The following is a 19,623-nucleotide window of genomic DNA, read 5'->3' as shown; positions in this document are numbered from 1 at the left end:
ACACATAATCTGTCCTTCACTGGTAACACTTCAGTTCAAAACAAAGTGAAGGAAGTAGGGATGTATTAACTTCTCCTTTCTTCTTTTCCCAAAGGTGGTGAGCTGCACATGGCTCAATTTTTCCGAGGTAATCTGGCTGGTTTAATGATTCGCTCTGGGAAACTGGAAAATAAGAAGGTGATTGATTGTCTTTACACCTGCAAAGAAGGACTCGATTTGCAAGTGACTGATAGCAAAGGCTTGAAGGTAAAGTTAGTCTAAGGATGCAGCAGTATTCTCCTAAATTGCCATTAATAATGAGACTGTGGGGAAAGAGAGGAGGTGACATTATTTAAAAAGTCCTTTCCATTAAAATGATAGAGCATGTAAGAGCTTTCTTCATAGTTCTGTTTCTTCTTCTAACTCTGTCCTTTACTGAGATTAGGAAATATTTTTAAATGATTCATTTTAACCTCTACTGATAATTGGCTCACTTACTACATGTGAACACCTCTAGATTTCTGGTGTCTTCACTTGTTGACCTGTTTGCCCTTACCCATTGACAGCTCTCTGCTCCTCCATCCTGTCTTGCCATCCAGAGCTCTCTTCCCTTTATTTCTTTTGGAATGACTAGATTCAAGCAAACCCCAGCCAGTCAGTGCTGACTTTGGAAGGAGATGACATAGAGCGGTTTGATAAGGCCATGCAGCACATTTCCTATCTGAATTCTCGACAGTTCCCCACGCCAGGAATCCGAAGGCTCCAGATCACCAGCACTGTCAAGTAGGTCTTCATCTTTGATAGGGATGGGGCAGTGGTAGGCAGTGGGGGGCGGGGGGATGTAGCTTGGGAGGTTGGGGTAGGGTAAGAGTGGGAAGAATATTGGGGCTTATTAAAGGGGGTTTTATGAAATTGCACCAGGATTTTTAGTTTGAGCAATCCTATTGTTACTTTTGCAATAAAAGATAACCTATCACATTCATGTACACAAAAAAGCAAATTCAGGAAAACCATCTCCACCCCTAAAATGTCATTATTTGAAGTCAGTAATGAAGGATTTTGGAGCTGTGATGTATTTGACCCCTGAAAGAAGTTGTGTCATATGCCTCTTGAAATAACCATTTCTAGCATTTCATCAGTTTGACTTTGGACTGACCCTGCCCTGTGTCTTACTGCAGATGCTTCAATGAAGAGGCATGTATGTCAATCCCTCTTGTGGATGGCTATGTGATGGTCTTACAGCCAGAAGAGCCCAAAATCAGCTTGAGTGGTATTAACCATTTTGCTCGGGCTGCTTCAGAATTTGAAAGTGCTGAGGGAGTCTCCCTGTTCCCAGAGCTTCGGATCATTAGTACCATCACCCGGGAAGTGGAACAGGACACGGATGGAGATGAGGATCCCACAGGTAACAGATGCACCACCTCTGACCTTCTCCAGCAGCAAACAAGCATGAGAAACTCTGAATTGTTTTTACAACGCACCTTACTGAGTCGTGAATTTAGTTGCTTTCACCCACACTTGCTTCTGGCCCATCTCTCAGGGATTCTAGAGATTATAATGTCTCTATTACTTTCAGTTAATCAGTGAATATTAAGCATCTGCTATATGCCAGGCTCTGTGCTAAGTCCTGGGGATACAAAAGAGGCAGAAGACTGTCTCTGCCCTCAAGGATCTTACAGTCTAATGGGGGAGACAAAAAGCAACCATATGTATAGAGGAGCTACATACAGGATAAACTGGAAATATGTAACAGAGTGAAGGCATCTGCTTGGGGTTTGGAGAAGGATTCCTGTAGAAGAGAGGATTTTGCTCTGTCCAGTAAAAGATAGTTGGGACTTGAATGGAAGCAGGGAAGCCAATAGGCTAAGATGAGGAGAGAGAGTGTTCCAGGCATGGGGGACAGCCAGAGAGAAGGCCCAGAACTGAGAGATGGAAGGTCTTGTTTTGTGGAACAGCCAGGAGACCAGGGTCACTGGATTGAAGAGGAGTAAGGTGTAAGAAGACTGGAGGGACCCAAGTTATGGAGGGCTTTGAATGCCAAATAGGACATTTGGTATTTGCTCTTGGAAGCAGTACGGAGCCTTGGGAGTTTATTGAGTAATTGAGTGGCATGATTGGACCTCTGTTTTAGGAAAGTCACTTTGGTGCCCAAATGGAGGATGGACTGGAATGGGGAGAGAGTTGAGGTGGGCAGACCCCCCCCCCCCCCAGCAGCTGTTGCAGTAATCCAGGTGATGTGAGGTGATGAGGGCCTGCTCCAGAGTGGGGACAGTGTAAGGGGAGAGAAAGGAGGGCATTTGAGGCATGGTGCAGAGGTGAAATCGATAGGTCTTAGAGAGAGTGACAGGTTGTGAGCCTAAGGGACTGGCAGGGTGGTGGCTGAATTTGAGATATCTGTTTAAGATAAATTTACAATCTCAAACTGGACATCCAGTTTAAGATGTGACATTGGAGATCGGGCAGGACTTTGAAGGGCAGAAGTTTGAGGTCATTAAATCCATGGGAGCTGATGGGATCACCGAGTGAAGTAGTGTAGGAGGAGAGAAAAGCCCAGGCCAGAGGGCGCTACATAGATGAGGATCCAGCAAAGGAGATGGAAGGGGCAGTCAGACAGGTAGGAAGAGAACCAGGAGAGGGAATGTTCCAAAAACCTTAAGAGAGGCTGCAGAATGAGGATTGAGGAAAGGCCATTGGAGACACATAGCCTAGGAATCTTAGTCTTATTTGAAATGTCTGGTTTTAGGGCATTTTCTGGGAAGGTGAGCTTCTCTGAGGTCAGACCCCAGAGAAAAAAAGAAATTGATTTTTGTCAGTAAGCCTGGAGAAAGATGAAGTTGGTAGAAGGTATTCTCTAAAATAATGCATTTTAAACATTTCACTTCAGGTTGTGCATATCACTGTATATGGCTTCATCTAGTTCTTTATCCTTGAAAGTAGCCAGGAAAAGCCTTTAAGGTCCCCCATACCCTGATATGAGAGCCAAAGAGGAGTTTGGAAAACCCCAGGCCTGGGCTGGAGGGCTGGTGAAGTGGGCTTGATGTGTGTTGACTTCTGTTTCCTTCCAAACAAAGAGAGGTTACTGTGAGTAAAGTGGTCTCCCAAAAGTCTCCTTTAGTGAAGGAACATTTCAGGGATCTCCTGTAAGCTTTCCAGTCTTGTCATGGTTGGCCAGCAGTGATTTCTGGGACCCTTTGGTGCACCTTCTCTTTTTTTAGTTCAAGAGTCATTGGTGTCTGAGGAAATCATGCACAATCTGGACACGTGTGAGATCACGGTGTTGGGCGAGGAGCTGAATCCAGATCAAGAAAGTTTGGAGGTGGATATGGCCCGCCTGCAGCAGAAGGGCATCGAGATGAGCAGCTCCAACCTGGGTGTCATCATTACAGGTGAGAGCAAAACTGAACCAGCTGGCAGGCTAGGCAGAGAAGGTAATGGCTGCTTTTTCTTCTCCCTTCACCTTCCCCCTGCTCCTGGGAGCTTGGGAAAGTCAGGAGAAGTCTATACAGTAGAAATTTTCCTCTCTGGAATTCTGAATAGAAAGAATGCACAGGGATGTGGGCAGAAGGCACTGTGCTCATGGCTGTTGTGCTCATTCTGGAAGTCCTCCTGTAGGGCTCCCTCATATTATGAAATCTTACCAGCCAAGCTTTTCTATCTTCAGGTGTGGACACAATGGCGAGCTATGAGGAGGTGCTGCATCTGGTGCGTTACCGCAATTGGCATGCCTCTACCTCTGTGCTGGACAGGAAGTTCAAGCTGGTGTGCTCTGAACTGAATGGACGCTATGTCAGCAATGAATTTAAAGTCGAGGTTTGTCAGTGATGGCTGAATGGGGCTGGTGGTATGTGGGCCCTCCTTGGTCCTGATGTTGATGACTGCACTTAGCTCAGAAGTCCTTGGGGTGCTGAAGAAATAATGTCTAAATTTTCTATTTCCATCTAGAGGGAAGTCTCACAGCTGTCTTTATGGGTTTTGGAAGGACACACTTATTGGGTCAAGTCAAGCATTTCCTTCTTTCCGTAGGCAGTCTCAGTCTATAGATGGGGAGAGGATGGAAGGCGGTGGTAAAAGGCAGCTGACAGAGAGCCTCGGGCCTTGAGACTGGATCTGGGTGGTTTCTGGTGATCTGGCATGTGAGAGGATAAGTGAATGAATGTTGTCATGAGAAGAAACACCCAGAGAAAAATAAATGTGTAGATCAGTCATCTGATTGGTCTGAGGCCCAGGGCTCATCCTCTTGCCCTTTAGGGAATGCTGCAGCCGACAGTGACTTCTGAGCAGGGACTGACTAGGCAACAGGAACAAGAGGCTGTTGGTTGGCTTTTGGGATCTGAACAGACAGCCACTTTTCTTACCAGAGCGTCTCTGGGCCCCTTAGGAGTGGATGACCAGCTGGCTTTGTGTCGGTGGCTATTCTTTTAGGTCAGGGAATGTTGCTGAATTGAGAGAAAACAAAGTTGGGGTTCCCTGTAGTTGAGGCAGTGTTCCTGTGGACTCCTGGGCTCTGTTTCTTTCTGCCTGAGAAGCCCAGGCTCTGGCAAAGCCTGTTTTTCTCTCTTATAGGTGAGCGTCATCCATACGGCCAACCCAGTGGAACATGCTAACCATATCGCAGCCCAGCCTCAGTTTGTCCATCCTGCACATCACTCATTTGTTGATCTGTCTGGCCACAATCTAGCTAATCCCCACCCGTTTTCAGGTAAGAGTATCTGATAGGGCATTTCTGCTGCCCTTTCACCCCCTTCATGGGATCTTTGGGGCCAAATGAAGTAGCTGCTTTTGACCTAGAGAGAGGATATTCCTCTATTCCAAGTTGTTGTTTTAAATTTAAAATGATCTTATTTTTCTTTTTTGTCTCATAGTTGTTCCCAGTACAGCAACTGTTGTGATTGTGGTATGTGTTAGCTTCCTGGTTTTCATGATCATCCTGGGAGTATTCCGGATCCGGGCTGCACACCAGCGAACTATGCGGGATCAGGACACAGGGAAAGAGAATGAGATGGATTGGGATGACTCTGCCTTGACCATTACAGTGAACCCCATGGAGGTAGGTTAGGCTATACCGGGCGGCCTTGAGGTGGGAGGGGCAGAGTACAAGCTCCAAACGCACACTGCTGCACATGCTTCTCGGTCAGCCTTGGTTGTGAAGATGATTTAGGAAGTATTTATGCATTTCCTTGGGAAACGTTGCCTCTCTGACGAGTCTGTAGCATCAGTTGATTTCACATGGGGTTAGGGGATCTACACAGATAGGACTCGGTTGTCTAGCAGAATGCCGTTTGTCCTCTTCTTGTACAGGTGGGAGTTTTTTCCTTCCCATCTCTCTTCTGCTTTGCACATAGATTGGGCCCAGTTTGTAACACGGGGAAGAAAATGGAGCTTTTCATCCTTGCAGGCTAGTCAGCTAAGAATTAGGCGATGTCGCTTGAGGCCTGGGTCTGCAGGCTTTGGTGGAGGGGGGCTCACCTCTGTTTTGTCATGGTAAAGGAGGCTGTCAGGTGGTCCTGGGGAGTGGGCAGGTGCGGAAGGCCGATTCACTGGGTTTCTATTTGTCAGACCTATGAGGACCAGCACAGCAGTGAAGAGGAAGAGGAGGAAGAGGAGGAGGAGGAGAGTGAGGATGGTGAAGAAGAAGATGACATCACTAGTGCAGAGTCGGAAAGCAGTGAGGAAGAAGAAGGCGAGCCGGAGGAAGACCAGCAGAACGTGAACAGACAGCAGCAGTTAGAGTGGGATGACTCAACCCTCAGCTACTGAGACCAGCCCCGCTGCCGCCCCTGGTGTACAAAATCATTTTGGCCAGTTGGCCCAGTGGCCCTCCTGCTGCCCCCTGCTGCCCCCCCTGCTTGCCCCTCCTTCCCACTGACTGGATCAGGTTGTTGGGGTTGTCAGCAGCACATAAGGCCCTGTTGGCCCTTTCTCCTCCACTGTCCCAGCTCCGCTTCCCTGCTGTGTTCCCAGGTGTCCAAGCTCCGCCCTCCTCCTGTTCCTCCAGCCAAGCTGCAGCGCTTGGACGTGTCGACAAAGGGTAAACATTGCTCATTCCCACCCACTGAACATTTTTCCTTTTTTTAAAAAAAAAGTTTTATTTTTTTCCAAATTAGTGCATGTGTAAGGTGGCAAGGAGAGTCAATGTGTAGATGATTAACTTTTTGATATTTTGTAAATAAATTGAAATTCTGTTGATGTCCTTTTTTGTGATAATGTTAAGAGACTGGTGTTTGAGGCAATGGATAGGGGGCTGGGGAAGAAGGAAGACTAGACAGGGTGCCCTGTTGTCTTCTTCATGGGGAACAAAGAGGAAAGTCTGTGGCTAACCAACTGTTTAGACTTTCCCCAAATCTCTGAAACTTCAGCTGCCCTGCCTTAGGACAGTTCCAAGCTTGGTCCCCAAGGCATTTCCGAGGGTAAGTTGTTAGAAAGCACTGCCTGGAGGTCATAGACCAACCATTTGGGTTCTATGCCAAGAGCTTCTTGGAGGGTCCCAACCCTTCCCAACTGGAGGCTGCTCTGCTTCTTGGGTGGGATGCCTGTTCACCTGCCTGATTGATAAAGGGGAGGGTAAGGTTTGGAGACCCCTCAGTGGCCAGAAACAGCAGAGCCTCTGTATTTTCTTGGGGAGTTACATATTTTTTTCTAATTTGGGTGATGGGGTGGGTGGGACATAGCTGGGATCGTCCCCTCCTTTCACACAGTCCTGCTAACGACCTGTAGTTCCTTGTACAGTAACCTGGACTCTGGTGCGAGACTTTTTTATTTCTATTTCATAACTGTCTTTCTTTCCCCTGCTGGTGGAGTTATAGAATAGAATATACAAACCAGCTGTGCACCAAGCTGAACACGTGGTTTGAGGGCAGGCAGCCGGCTGAGGTCACCATCGATGAGAGCACAGACCCTTGAACAAACAGCTGACAAGAGCCTTGTTCTTTCACTGCCCACTCCCCAAGGCGGGTGGGACGAGCTTGTCTGAACACCTGACCTTTGGCTCTGGGCACCAGCCCATTCCTCCCACGTGACCCCTCTACAGGTCTGCTCTCCAAGGCTTGGAGGAAAGAGAAGATGAACTTCTTCTGTTTGTTCATGGGGCTGTGGTGCCGACCTGTTAGCAAAGGGCCCAAATCGTTTTTTTTTTTAAAAGAAATTTAAATGTAAAATTTTAGATTTCTAAATAGGGGTGGGGGGTGGGGGTTGGGGGGAATGATTTTGACTACTTTTCTGTGATAACATACCTGCTAGTTGGAAGTAAACTGGGGATTATGTCTAACAGTTGTCCTGTGTTACTGTTGATGTGTAGGCTTTTCCTTCCATATACTGTCACTGTAACTACTGTATTTAGATGCCAAGTGATAAAAGAGTAAAGCTCCATACTGACAGGTGACCTTGTGTAATCGTGCTCTGGTCTCCTTTCTCAGATGTGTATATTGGTGATAGGTCAGTTCGGAAAGACTATAAGCTACAATAAATTTCTGATTCTAAGCCTGGTGTGAGATTCTTTTTGAAGGGAATTGATGCCACCCACTGAGAAGCTCCCCATGTGTCTTGAGCAGAGACTCTACTGACGTAAAAAGGCTTTATTTTTTTTTTTTTAAAAATCTGCTTCTACCTCTCATTCCAAGGTTTCACAGACCACTTGTCTTAACCCACAGTCACACACAACACATCCTTCTACGTACAGAAATATGAAATGATTTAAAAAAATAGAAAATATTTCTTCAAACTAGGCACATACAGTCTGTACACTGAAACCAAGAATTGCTATGTATGTGCAAAATTGTGCCGCCTTGAGCCAGGAAGCACACAAACCCGTTTAAATAAATAAAGTTCTAGTCTTGGCTTTTCCTATTTTAAAACAGGTGAGCTGGATGGGTTTTGTTCTGTTTTTTTAAATTTCATTATTTACTTTGAAACAAAAGTGCAGTCAATTTGGACTCCAAACAGGATGGGGCAGTGTGGGTGGGAGCTGATTTCTGACTGATGCAGACCCGCCCAGCAGTGGCAAACCTAACTGTGCACACACTAGGCCCTTTTACCTGGGCCTGATGTACACTCGACCTAAACTGAGAAAGGGGGCAGCACCTTGTTCTTATTTAACAATGCACCTGGTCTAGGGAGAGGAGAGCGGTTCCTGCCTTTGACTCCCTTAACACCTCAACTTCCTTCATCATGGACAAGGCAGGAAGAGGCCAGGGAGGGTTTGTGGAGGCAACTCCCAGGCCTCAAGTAGAAGTGATGTGTAAACCATGCTCTCGGGTCCTGGCCACCCTCAGTCACCCACTCACCACATACAATCTGGAAGCTTGTTGCTGAAGGCATATCAGAAAATGAAGTTTTCACAAGTCCCAGACCTGTAGCTGGTCTGGTGAAAGACATGGTGACAGTAGCCTATAAGCTTTTCACACGGTTTCAAGGTTTAAAAAAAACCCAAAAAACAAAAAACCAAACCAAAACACAAAAAATGCTGCTCTCAGAAGCAGGCAGCAAGTGACTACGTTAAAGCACACTTGTCCCATTCTCACCTCTTAGCTAACAGTGCAAGCTAAGACAAGCCCAAGTGGTGGCGATTTGTTTTTTAAACATGGTTGAATGATAAGCATTTAAAGAACACACATCCCAACTGAAAGTGGACGTGCCAGTGAATACAATTCATAGCTTCCTCTTACACTGGGGCTCCCCCAGGGAGCTAGTTTGGCTGTTCCATCTCAGGTACAGACAAAATCACTTTGCTCTGATCAACAACTAGACGGAACCTTCCTTTTCACATCTAAAAAGAGCTAAATTAGAAGATACACAGTGAGCATCCCTGAATCCCGAATAAAATGCAGTGGGCCTCAACAGGGCCCTGGCTTCCTCGGGGAGCCTGCCCAAGTACTAGCAGCTAGTGGAGAATGCGCAGGTGCAGCAGGGATTTGCCAGGGCAGTCTCCTCCAGGTCCAGATGTGGACTAAGCAGTGAGGAGATGCGAGGTGGTGAGTGGGGTGAGGATGCCCTCAATACAGCAGGAGCCAGTGCAGATGGTCTCAGAGAAAATGTGCTCTCCTATCAAGGTGAGGCTGCACTCACTCTGAGACCCCCTGGTGGGGGCCTTTTTGGCTCAGAGCGTGATGGGGTCCTCCACAACGGGGCCCAAATGCCATCCCCTTTTTTTCTCTTATCCAAAGCTTGAATTATTGCAAACTGCAAGTCTCCCTTTCCTTGCCCCATATAAGAATGCATTTCAATTTGCTGCTTTTTCCTTCGTTCCTTAAAGTTTCAAGTCATCAATAAATTAAATGCAGGAATTTCTTTCCATGTAAACCAAAGGCAATTGAGCAGGTCCTTGTCCTGCGAGATGCAGCATGGGCTGTTTGGCTCCCAAAGAAACAGCCGATGGTCCCTTAGCAGCAGCGGAGACTGCGGAGTGGTCAGAGGGCCCCCGGCTGTGCTGGAGGCCGGGCTGGGGCCGCTGCTACTGCCGGTTGTCTTTGGACACGTTGTGGGCCAGCCAGTTCACTTTGGTTTTCCAGCTTTCTCGAAGGGCTTCATTAAACTTCACTCGGAAGTGCTTCAGGGCCTCTTCATCTGTTTTCCCCAAGGCCAAGGAGTCCTGAGAAAAGGGAGAGCTATGGCAACAGTGGAACCAAATCCAGGTCCCTTTGTGCCAAAGAAGCTGGGGGAAGAGTGCTCTGAGCTTGCCTCTGCGGTCTGTCAGGGCTGTGCAGAAGGACATGCTTTGGGACCCAATGCCTTCCCTGCATCCGACTTCCAAGCCAGATCAGATGTGCGGGCTCTGCCTGTGGAGGATACCTTCTGTGCTTGGCAGAGGAGAGCCACCTTGGGGTACAGGACAGTGGCATTCCAACACAAGTGATCACTGTATTGTTCCCCAAAGGATGGGGCTAACATGTGGAAGCCCCCCTTCCCCCAACACTCTGACCTGCTCCCACCACTACTGGCCACTTCTAGCTCTGGCAGGTGAGAAAAGGAATCAGGAATGCTGGTATGAAGGTGAGCAGTCTACCACAGACCTGGGGCAAATCACAGGCACTTGTCCCTGATCTCCTGTTTCATGCCCCTGCCCTAGGAGAGACCCTGGAAAATTAGCGATGGAACTGATTTAAGGGACATAGAACATGGCCTCACAGACTCACCTTGAGATACTGGATGTCTTTGGAGCAGCTGAGTTCAGGCAGTCCCGCTGCCCGCATCAGTGCAAAGAGGTGAAGGAAAAGGAGGCCATGGCGACGGAGGATGGTGTATGCCCTTTCACAGTAACCGCGGAACCTGGGTGGAGAGAGGTGGCAGTGGTGGTGGCTGTGCCTGCCCCCTCTCGGAAACAGCCCACCCTCCTGGCTGGTCACCCTATGACCAGCTCCAGCAGCAGCAGCTGTCTTAGGGACCTGGAGATGGGTCTGCTTCTGTAGCTGGGTCCCTGAAACTCGACCCCACATGGCATCAGTGCAGGAGGAGGTGGGGGTGGCACAGGGGTTCTGGCAGCCTTTACCACTCCAGGAGAGGGATTTAGGTTTCCATCTTTGCCCTACGGAGACTAGCCCTCAGGCCAGACAAAGAATCTAAGTCAACTCAAGGAGTGGGAAAGGGCAGAAAAATTGTGCCCCGATACGTCATCCTCTCCCTTGGGCTCAGGGGTGGGCCAGGCCCCCTCACCTCTCAAACTTCTCATTGTTGTTGGTCTTCCCCTGTTGGATCACATGGACAAAATCGTAAGTAAGGATGAAGGGAACTCGCTCACGGTTGATTCCAAATTTGGTCTTGAAATTGCCCAGGAAATGGCCAAAATCGATATGGAAGAGCTTTGGGAAAAAAAAGGCAAAGAGGATGGTGTTCAAAGCCTCTCCGACCTATAGTGGAACCCTGGGAATGAGCAGCACAAGCCAGGGCCTGGCAGTCTCCCTCCCCCTGCTGCCAGGAGCAGCCAGGACAAAGAGACAGACCCTCAGGGTGCCAGCAAGGCCCCTACCTGCCCACTCTCTCGGATCATGATGTTGTCACTGTGCCGATCACCAATGCCCAACACATAGGTTGCCACGCAGTAGCCAGCACAAGAGAGTGTGAACTCCTCGATGGCTCGCTCCAAGGCCTCCCTGGAGAGCAGAGGTCACCGCATCCCGTCATCACCATTATCATCATTGCAGCAGGCTCTGCTTGGGTCAGCTGACTCCAGACTCTCAGGAGCCATGCTCCCCACCTGGTGGCCTGGGGGATATTCTCTGTGCCCTCTTTTCTGTCCTTCCCCCCAAATTTTGTCTGCTCTTGGGGACACATCCAGAAGTAACCAAGGGCCAGCTGGAAAAGAGAGAGTCTGTGGCCATGCAAGGAGGGCTTCCCAGCTGGAAAAGAGGGAGTCTGTGGCCATGTAAGGAGGAATTCTCAAGGCTTAGACACCTCGTCTCCAGAGCCAGCCTCACCTACCCAGGGTTCTTGGACTTGAGCCAGTTCAGCAGGGCATCTTTATTGAAGGCTGCTGTTGCTGCCATGTTGCTTTTGTTGAGCTGGATGTTGGCGATGGTGTCCGAGTGTGACACCACTTCAATGAGCCCCGTCCGGTCCCCCGTGGAGAGGCAGCCATAGGGGGTCATCCTGTGTTGGGCAGAGTACATGTACCTCTGAGGCTGTGCTGGGGACTGTGGGACCCCGAGGCCTATCTGCCCATGGGCCTTCCTCCAGCAGCAGCCTCCTTGCTTCCTGAGCCTTGAGGCAGTCAGCCTTCACCTGTCAGGGCCCAAACTATAGGATCTAGGCCCTTGGTCCCAAGCCCTGGGGGGTTTTCCCTGCTCCCTCCCTCTCCCTTAACTAAGTGCCAATGAAGAAGGAGTTTGTCCCAGAGCCCCCAAGGAGAGGCAGCAGCTCTCAATCCAGGATGTGGGTTCTATTGTTCCCATAGGGAAGTGGTACAGGGAAACCAAGGGACAGGTACCAGCACTAAGAATTTAGGGTGGTGCAAACAGGGGGAACCAGAGATCAGAGTCAGTTACGACTTCAAAAACCATGGTGGGTGAGAGCCTTTCCCACCCTCTCCCCACAGTGGCCAAGGGCAGGACCTCACCTCAGGTCCAATCCCTCCTGCTTCCATAGCACGTCCATCAGCTGGATCATCTGGAGAGTCAGCATGTCCTGGCGTAGATCTGCCCCGGGAGCCCAGAGAAAGAGAAACACAGCCTGAGTCTCTGAGGATTCTCAAAACCTTCCTCAGCCTAGCCAGGAACAGGGAGCCTGGAGAGCTAATCCCAGAGGAAGAGTGACCAGCAGCACCTCTCCCCCTTCTACCTCATCCCCCACTCACCATCACCATTCTTAAAAATGATCCCCACATGGCTGTCCCCACCTCCGCCAGCCTCTTCGTTGCTGTACACAATCCACAAAGGCTTCATCTTGGAGTCCATGAAAGTGCACTGCTCCACACTATAAGGAGGGGGGAATGTGTCTGCAAGGAGACTCCTCAGCTAGGCCACCATCCCAGGCAAAAGGCCCCCTCCCTGCAGCCCAGAGAGTGGAGGTAGAGAAGGGACCGGAAGGACACCCAGGCTAGAGGAAGGGAGAAGGATTGGGGGCAAGGGTGCATGAGTGGAAAAGGAAAAGCAGGGATGGAGCTGGCAGGAAGACGGGGAGAGGGCAAGCTGAGGACTGTCTGCCTTACCAGACTTCAGACAGTAAGGTACTGGGGTTCAGGGGAGACTGCACGTTGGAGAGGGCCTCTAAGTACGTCTCCTGCCTCATACACACATGCATCAGTTCCTTGGTCTGTGGCTTGGTGGTCTTCTGGGAGCTCACTTTAACAAAGTCATTCAGAGCCTTCATTTTGTTCAATGCCTCCCCCTGGCCAGGAGAAAGGGTGGGCAGCAGTTAGCACCGGCCAGCTTGGGAAGGCCCCCAGGGCAAGAGCTGTTCTCCAGCCAGTCTCAGTCTTGGCAGGCACATACAGTGTCCATGGCAGAACAGACTGAAGGAGACGCCCTCCCTGCTCCCCTGGCTTGCTGTGGTGCTGGGGGTGGGTACCTCACCTGCTTCATCAGGGCCTTCATGTGGTGGTTGCTACCACGGCAATAGGCCTCCATAATGAGGCCAAAGCGCAGAGCCACAGAGGGAACGTGCATCTCGGAGCTAGAGGAAAGATGAAGGACATGAGCCTGGCTGGGCGTCCGGTGAGGGGCAAGGTCGGGGGGTACGGACACCCAGCCCATCAGCCCCTGCTGACCCATGCCTCCCTGGGCTCAAGGCCAGATAAGGGGCTTCTTTCTCCCATCCCAGACAAGAACAAGTCAGCCCCTTTGCCCCCATCCCTGGGCTGTAATTCCAACAGTGGTCTGCTTGGACCCCAGCGGAATCCAGCAGTGGCCGGACAACACTCACCGCAGGTGCCAGAAAAGGAAGTGGCCAATCTTGCGGTTGGCCAGAGCCCGATCCAGCAGGAACTTGGTCAACTCACAGTCCAGGTATGATTCGTACTTGAGGACCTGTACCAGCTGCAGCAGGTACTGGAAGAGCTCATCATCCCTGAAGGGAAAGGAAGGGGACCGAGGCTATGGTCGGGACGGGCAGGGGCAGAGGACTCACCCGAGGGACCCCCAGGAGGGTCCCTCGTCCGTCTCCCAGAGGCACTGGCCTTGTGGCCAACATGCTGCCCTTGGACCTGCTTCCCTCCCTTTACGGCAGGTTAGAACCTCCGGGTCCTCCTCCGCCACTTGGCCAAGGCCCCCTCCCCTCACTCACGTCAGCTTCCTCAACGACTGGATGGCGAAGGAGCCCACGTGGCGGTCAGGGAAGCTGAAGTCCAGCAGCTCCAGGGCGCTCAGCACAGGGAGCTCGGGCCAGGAGCCCAGCAGAAAGAGCATCTGCAGAGAGGGCGTGTCAGCGGCATGGCCCCGCCCCTCCGCGCGGGCCCCGCCCCTCCATGGCCCCGCCCCGCCCACCTGGGCCACGTCCTCGTGCTTGTTCCACTTGGTGACCAGCAGGAGCCGGGCCAGGGCCTCGGGGAACTGCTCCTGGATCTCGTGGCGCATCTTCCAAACCAGGTCCTTCTCGTGCTCGTACAGCTCTGCCGACACCTTGCGCTCCAGGATCTCGCGCAGCTGCTGCTGCTGGAGGAGCGGAGGAGGGTGGGCTCACCCCACCGTCCCAGGGGCCGGGCAGACCCCTCCCTCCAGTCCTCTCCCTGAGCCCGGGCTCCCGGGGCAGCAGAGGTGGGCAGGCTCACCCTCCCCCGCCCAGGTCAGGGGCAGACCCCTCCCTAATCCTCCCCAGCCCTGGCCCCATGGCAGCGCAGGTGGGGGAGGGCGTGGCTCACTTACCTCGTCCTCGGTGAAGCGTCCATGCTCCCCGTTTCTCCCCAGCTCCAAGATCTACAACAAAGGCCGGCCCCCACGAGGCTCAGTGCTGCTGCCTGAGTAGGAGGCCGGCCAGTCTTTGGGAAGGCCCTGGGAGCAGAGGTTAGGGCGGCCCAAGGGGGTCAAAGCCGAGCCAGGCCGGGCGCCTCAGGCCTGGAGGTCGGCACTGGGCAGGGCGTCGTCACTGACCTTCTCCATCGTGGGGTAGTACACGGGGTGCGGAGCGACTTCAGGGATGCAGATGACAAGGGCTGCAGCACTCTCAGTGTTGGGGTTACTCCGCACGGTGCCCATGGGGTTCAACAGCTCCCCTTTCTCATCTGGGAATGGAAACAGCATGGCTTGTAAAGGGACGCCTGGGGAAAGGAGCCCACTGAAGGGGACGCCCCTTCAGGAAGGCCTGAACATACCAGGGACAGAGGACCACATGTACAGGCAGCACTCCCCGGTCTTCAGCTGGTCTTTGTAGTCAAACAGCATGAGGTTCGCCCAAGCAATAGGGCAGTCCTAGGAAGGGAAGGGAGCAGAGGAGAGGGTGAGGGACAGCCGGGGCCCCAAAATCAGGAGGCTCCTGAGGCCATTGGAGGACAGAATCCCTTCAGCCTAGCTAAGAACCTCCTGTCCATCCCAATGTCACAGAGCTTGACAATCAGCTCTGACCCTCAGGGAAAGGACTTGCCCAGGGTCATGAATGTACCAAAGCTAGGCCTTGCCAGCCCACACTGTGATATCCCCACATCTGCCCTAGACTCAGACCTGCCCCGCACCTTTTCCTGGGCCTCTGAGATCCAGGATGGGCTCTCTGCTGATGATCTGGGCAGAGGCATCCCAAATTACCTCCTCCTATACTCAGCCCCCAGCTCTTCCTGAATATGCTCTGAGGGTGAAAGGGAAGGAGAGGCCCTGGGGTGGGGGGGGCAGGCAGGTGGACAGGCCCTTTGCCCTGATCAAGCCCAGAGGATAAGCTGGTGTTGGGTTTTCTGAGACAGATGAGCCCCCCCCTCTCCCTTTGTTCCTCATGCACCTTCCCTGGAACATCACTTCCTGACCCTTCTTGCTTCCCTCCCTACCCCCTACACAAAGTACCAGAACAAACTTGGTCAGATCCCAACAGTGAGGCTGCCACTGGTCAGGGGCAGCCAGGCTTGGGATAAAGCCCCAAAGGAGTGAGTCATGGCCCCTGAGACCCTCACACCCCAACTTCTGGGTCCCCCAGTACAGCCACTTCTCTGGCAGGTTCTCAAATGGCTCCTCATCCCAAGTACACCCCACATCTGAAGACCTTACAGCATGCTATGTGTTGGTGGGAAGGAAGAAGATGGGGAAGGCCCCAGGGGACCAGCTTCACTGGCTTCTCTCTTCTGTCCACTTTAGCTAGCATGAACTCTGAACCTGCAGGGACTCACCCAGTGCCCATCTGAGGAGTCCTCTACCTTAGCAACTTGATTCTCCTTTGTTCTGACCAGTTCCTCCCTGCTGGCAAGTGCTACCCTTCAGAGCATGGCCAAAATGTCATGTGTGCCTGGGCAAAGCAGAGGCCCGGGTGGCAGATGTCCCCAAAGGGACACCTCCCCAGGGCCAGCGCATTCTACGTACGGCCTTCTTGGACTTCTTCTTGGTAGAACGAGCCTTCTTGGCTTTCTCGATGACGGCATAAAGGGCAAAGCAGAGCCGGGCCATGCGGGGGAGGTCACAGATGTTGATATCAAACTCCAGGCGCTGTTTCCATACGGGCTCCGAGCACACAGTCACCTCAGAGCTGGACACTGTCTTGCACAGCATTTCATTGCCATGGAAGAGACCCGCTAGGACCACAAGCTAGGGGGAAAGAAGAGCCCCAGTGTCATGACCAGAGCCTGCAGGGCCAAAGGGCCACAACTTCCTCCAGGACCTAGGAAGAAGGCTGGCCTCAGCCTTCTCTCTAAATGGACTCACTTTGTCCTACACAGGACAACTCAAAATCTAGGCAAAGGAATAGGTCAGGATCAGAGGACTAGCTCTGGAGTGAGAGGCCTGGGAGGCCTTTGAATCCATTCTCATTTTATAGATGAGGAAACTGAGGCAAGGTGTCTCTCACAAAATGAGATAGAGGGAAGAACTGAACTCAGGTCCTTCTGGCCCTTGCCTCTGTGTCCCCTTGGATGACTTGGTGATGAGCTAGACAAAGGAAAGGGACAGAAGATGGAGCTATGGAGAGACCCTTGAAGGACAGGCTGAGGCACTGTCTCCACAGTCAGAGGACCTCTCTGCACCTCAGCTCCAGTCCAGTCCAAGGAGTATCAGGCAAAAAGGAGCCACAGACCAAAGTGACTCCCAGGCCTTGTCCTCCGGGAGCTTATTTTCTGCTGGGGGATGGGCAGAGGTTACACTGACTGGTCTCCAGGCAATTCTATGATCCTGACTCAATGACCCATCCAGGGAACTCTCCCTCCCAGCTGAGGAAAGGCAGGGAGTGGTGCCGAGCTGTCCTGGAGAGAGATGGCCCATCTGACCCCCTGTCTGGACCCCTTTAACCAAGTCAGATTCCCAGAAGTCAGTGTCCCCAGGATTTCTAAGAACCTGACAGTCAGATGGGTTAGTCAGCCCCCCCACCCCCTTCCTGTTTTGAACCATCTCACAAACCACTCTTCTGAGAGCTGCTGGGTAATGCGGTCAGGTGGCTTCATGTGATGCCCGCCCTACCCCCTCCCGCTCGAGCACAGATGGCCTTGTCTATATAGAACAGTGCCGAGGTAGGCCTGTACCTTCATCCTTTCGTCTGCGTTCACCTTGCTGCCCTGAACCAGCTCGATGCAGAAGGGCTGCTCCAGGGACCAGAGGGACACGGAGGATGGCTGCAGAGAAAGCACAGGCCCAGCCCATTCCTACCTGGCAAAGAGGTGGGCAGCTGGGCAGCCTCCCTGGGGGGTGGGGGGGCTGGGCCTCAGAGCAGAAAGGCTAAGCTGTCTCCTCTGGGGCCCTGTCCTATGGGGCCTTCCTAGGACCAGTCTTCTTCCCAACCACCCTTGGGTCTGCCTTGCCCAGCTCCTGCTGTCCACAAGCCCCCCAGGCCTGGGTCAGAAGTCTCTCTAACCCTATGCCACAGCCAGATTCTCTGCTAGCCTTGAACACTTGGGCAGTCAATGATCAGACAGCGTTGGGATCTCTGTGCACAAGATGCAGGGTCTCAGGACCCTCAGCTAGGGTCCAGGGTCCCAGGTCCCAAGGGTGCCTCCTGGGTGGGGGAGCAGGCTCACTTTCTTCACAGGAATTGGGGGTGGCTTGGCTCGGAGCTTTGGGGCCTGCGCAGCGGGGTTGCTTTGCTCATCTCGCATGGCCAGGATGGAGGAGGAGTGGACCATGGTGAGGTGCGGGGTCAGCCCATTGTGGAGGCAATTGCAAATATACTGGAAAGAGAGGAGGAGGAATGGCTTTAGAAGGGCCTTCTGGGGCAGTTCTCCAGGCCCCAGAGAGGTCCACAACAAGTGACCCCTGGCCAGGCTTCCCTGCACCCCTGTCCTAAGCTGAACCCAGGCTTCCTGCTTTCTGCGGCAGGTCTGCTCCAGGCTCCTCTGGGACAGGGGTTTCAGCTGCTCTGGGGGGTTACAGTGAGGGGGTGAAACACAAACAGCCCCTGTCAGAAATATCCCCAGGGCTGCGCCCCCCCCCCCACCTCCTTCTGCAGGATGGCCCCGCCCAAGGGCCCGCTGGGACTCACCTGGAACTGGTGGAGGGGGTAGCTCCCGTACAGGTACTCGTACTTCCCGTTCACCTTGAGGGTGTAGTCCTCGGGCCGCTCCACGGCTGACTGCCGGAACACGGTGGCCCTCTTCTTGAGGGCACAGGCCATGAGGGCCAGGGGGAAGTCGTTGGGAGACACCTGGAAGGTGAAGCTTTCCTGGGGGAGGAAGGGAGAGTCAGCCGCCGGCCAGCCCAGCGTAGAGGTGAGGCCCCGCCCAGGCCTGGCACCCGCCGCCTCCCGCATGCCAGCGCAGCGGCCTGGCTCACCTCGTTGCCCTCGAACTTGACGTTGACGAAGAGGGTCCGGGGCGGGCCGCGCGGGCCCCGGGCCGCGGGCTCCAGCTGTAAGGGGAAGTTGTAATGCATCCAGGCCTCCCAGCCCAGCTGCTGCCGCCGGGCCGCCGCCTCCTCGCAGAACTGGCGCATCTTGGTGCGGAAGTCATTGACTTCGGGGTCCCGGAGAGAGTCGAACTCGTGCAGACCTGGGGGCGAGGGCGCTGCTGAGACGCGGGCCCCCCCCCGGCGCGGGCCCCCCGCCGGCGCGGGCCCCTCGCCGGCCGGCCCCCGGGCTCACCCTTCCCGATGAGCAGGCTGATCTGGGAATTGATGAGCTTCTTCACGCGGTCGCCCTGGCGGGCCACGAGCCGCAGCACCGGCAGGAAGGGCTGGATGTCGCAGAGGCGCCGCTGCTCGTCCTCCAGCTCCTGCTGCTCGGCCGTCTGGTTGATGCACGTGAAGACGTAGGCCTCGGGGTCGCTGAGCATGTGGAAGAGGGGCTCATACTGGGCGTGGTGCCAGAGGACCTGCGGGAGCGGCCGGCCGTCAGCGGGAGCAAAGGTCCGGTGACTGGCCCCAGGAGCGCAGCGGGGCAGCCCAGCCCCGGATCACCACCGGTGGGCGGCCCTGGGCATGGCCCTTCACTTCCCTCTCCCTCCCAGGGTTGTGGTGAGGATCAAATGAGGGCATGTTTGGAAAGCGCTTTACAAGGTACCTGGCACACAGCAGGCGTTCTCTAAGTGTTATAAATGAGTTACTACGAATATTAGTTATTACTAACCAGTCACGGCACCACCCAGCTCCCATTGGGGCAGGGCAGCCGTGGCCAACTGCCCAGAACCTTGACCACAGACACCTATGGAGACTGGCAGCAAGAAAAAGGATGCTTACCCAAGGTGTCCAATGGGCTTAGAGAGTCCTGGAAGACCCAAGGGTCCAGGAGCAATTCTGTAGGCTCCCAGACCCCAGGATCCGAACCTCACATCCAACCCTCTTCATCCATCATTCCATTCTGAGGTTAGAAAGTTGTGAGGTTTGGGTTTTTTTGTAATGTGCAGAAAAGAAGGAAGTTCAAAAAGGAGCACAGACAAACAGGACAGTTTTGAAAATAACACTTGGATTTGGTAAGTGCTTTTTTCAAAAAACAAAAGCATACAGGATGGTTTTGTGTTCTGGCTGATGCGTGGGCAGATACGTGGGGCACTGGAGTCAGAAGGACTCATCTTCTCAGTTCAAGTTCATCCTCAGACTGTTATTAGCTATGTGACCCTGGCCAAGTCATCTTAACCCAGTGAGCTGGAGAAGGAAATGGCAAACTACTCTGGGA

At 52.9% G+C, this 19,623-nt stretch overlaps 2 protein-coding genes across 7 annotated transcripts in view; one reads left to right on the top strand and one right to left on the bottom strand.

Annotated features, from left to right (window-relative positions):
• CLSTN1 (calsyntenin 1) overlaps window positions 1–7,455 on the top strand; it is a 93,084-nt gene extending 85,629 nt beyond the window's left edge. For all 5 annotated transcript variants that reach the window (XM_072608797.1, XM_072608801.1, XM_072608799.1 and 2 more), the window contains 8 exons: window positions 95–246; window positions 614–762; window positions 1,158–1,384; window positions 3,195–3,365; window positions 3,641–3,789; window positions 4,543–4,678; window positions 4,842–5,026; window positions 5,536–7,455. In XM_072608797.1, the coding sequence (XP_072464898.1) occupies window positions 95–246; window positions 614–762; window positions 1,158–1,384; window positions 3,195–3,365; window positions 3,641–3,789; window positions 4,543–4,678; window positions 4,842–5,026; window positions 5,536–5,736 (1,370 nt within the window). In that variant the 3' untranslated portion in view covers window positions 5,737–7,455. The remainder of the gene's footprint in view (window positions 1–94; window positions 247–613; window positions 763–1,157; window positions 1,385–3,194; window positions 3,366–3,640; window positions 3,790–4,542; window positions 4,679–4,841; window positions 5,027–5,535) is intronic.
• An 80-nt stretch (window positions 7,456–7,535) lies between these two features.
• PIK3CD (phosphatidylinositol-4,5-bisphosphate 3-kinase catalytic subunit delta) overlaps window positions 7,536–19,623 on the bottom strand; it is a 32,976-nt gene continuing 20,888 nt past the window's right edge. The window contains exons 4-24 of one of the 2 annotated variants that reach the window (XM_072608795.1): window positions 18,595–18,823; window positions 18,288–18,502; window positions 17,998–18,177; window positions 17,537–17,686; window positions 17,045–17,134; window positions 15,897–16,118; window positions 14,711–14,807; window positions 14,490–14,620; window positions 14,265–14,315; window positions 13,887–14,054; window positions 13,687–13,808; window positions 13,327–13,470; window positions 12,978–13,077; window positions 12,614–12,792; window positions 12,260–12,378; window positions 12,023–12,101; window positions 11,389–11,556; window positions 10,937–11,060; window positions 10,624–10,769; window positions 10,107–10,239; window positions 7,536–9,562 (exon numbers count right to left, since the gene is read on the bottom strand). In XM_072608795.1, coding sequence (XP_072464896.1) covers window positions 9,425–9,562; window positions 10,107–10,239; window positions 10,624–10,769; window positions 10,937–11,060; window positions 11,389–11,556; window positions 12,023–12,101; window positions 12,260–12,378; window positions 12,614–12,792; window positions 12,978–13,077; window positions 13,327–13,470; window positions 13,687–13,808; window positions 13,887–14,054; window positions 14,265–14,315; window positions 14,490–14,620; window positions 14,711–14,807; window positions 15,897–16,118; window positions 17,045–17,134; window positions 17,537–17,686; window positions 17,998–18,177; window positions 18,288–18,502; window positions 18,595–18,823 — 2,985 coding nt within the window. In that variant the 3' untranslated portion in view covers window positions 7,536–9,424. The remainder of the gene's footprint in view (window positions 9,563–10,106; window positions 10,240–10,623; window positions 10,770–10,936; window positions 11,061–11,388; window positions 11,557–12,022; window positions 12,102–12,259; window positions 12,379–12,613; window positions 12,793–12,977; window positions 13,078–13,326; window positions 13,471–13,686; window positions 13,809–13,886; window positions 14,055–14,264; window positions 14,316–14,489; window positions 14,621–14,710; window positions 14,808–15,896; window positions 16,119–17,044; window positions 17,135–17,536; window positions 17,687–17,997; window positions 18,178–18,287; window positions 18,503–18,594; window positions 18,824–19,623) is intronic. The other variant, XM_072608796.1, reaches the window with a different exon arrangement.

The sequence above is a fragment of the Notamacropus eugenii genome, chromosome 5 (genome assembly GCF_028372415.1).
Source record: "Notamacropus eugenii isolate mMacEug1 chromosome 5, mMacEug1.pri_v2, whole genome shotgun sequence".
Classification (NCBI taxonomy): Eukaryota; Metazoa; Chordata; class Mammalia; order Diprotodontia; family Macropodidae; genus Notamacropus; species Notamacropus eugenii.
This window is presented reverse-complemented; position numbering and strand designations above follow the sequence as displayed.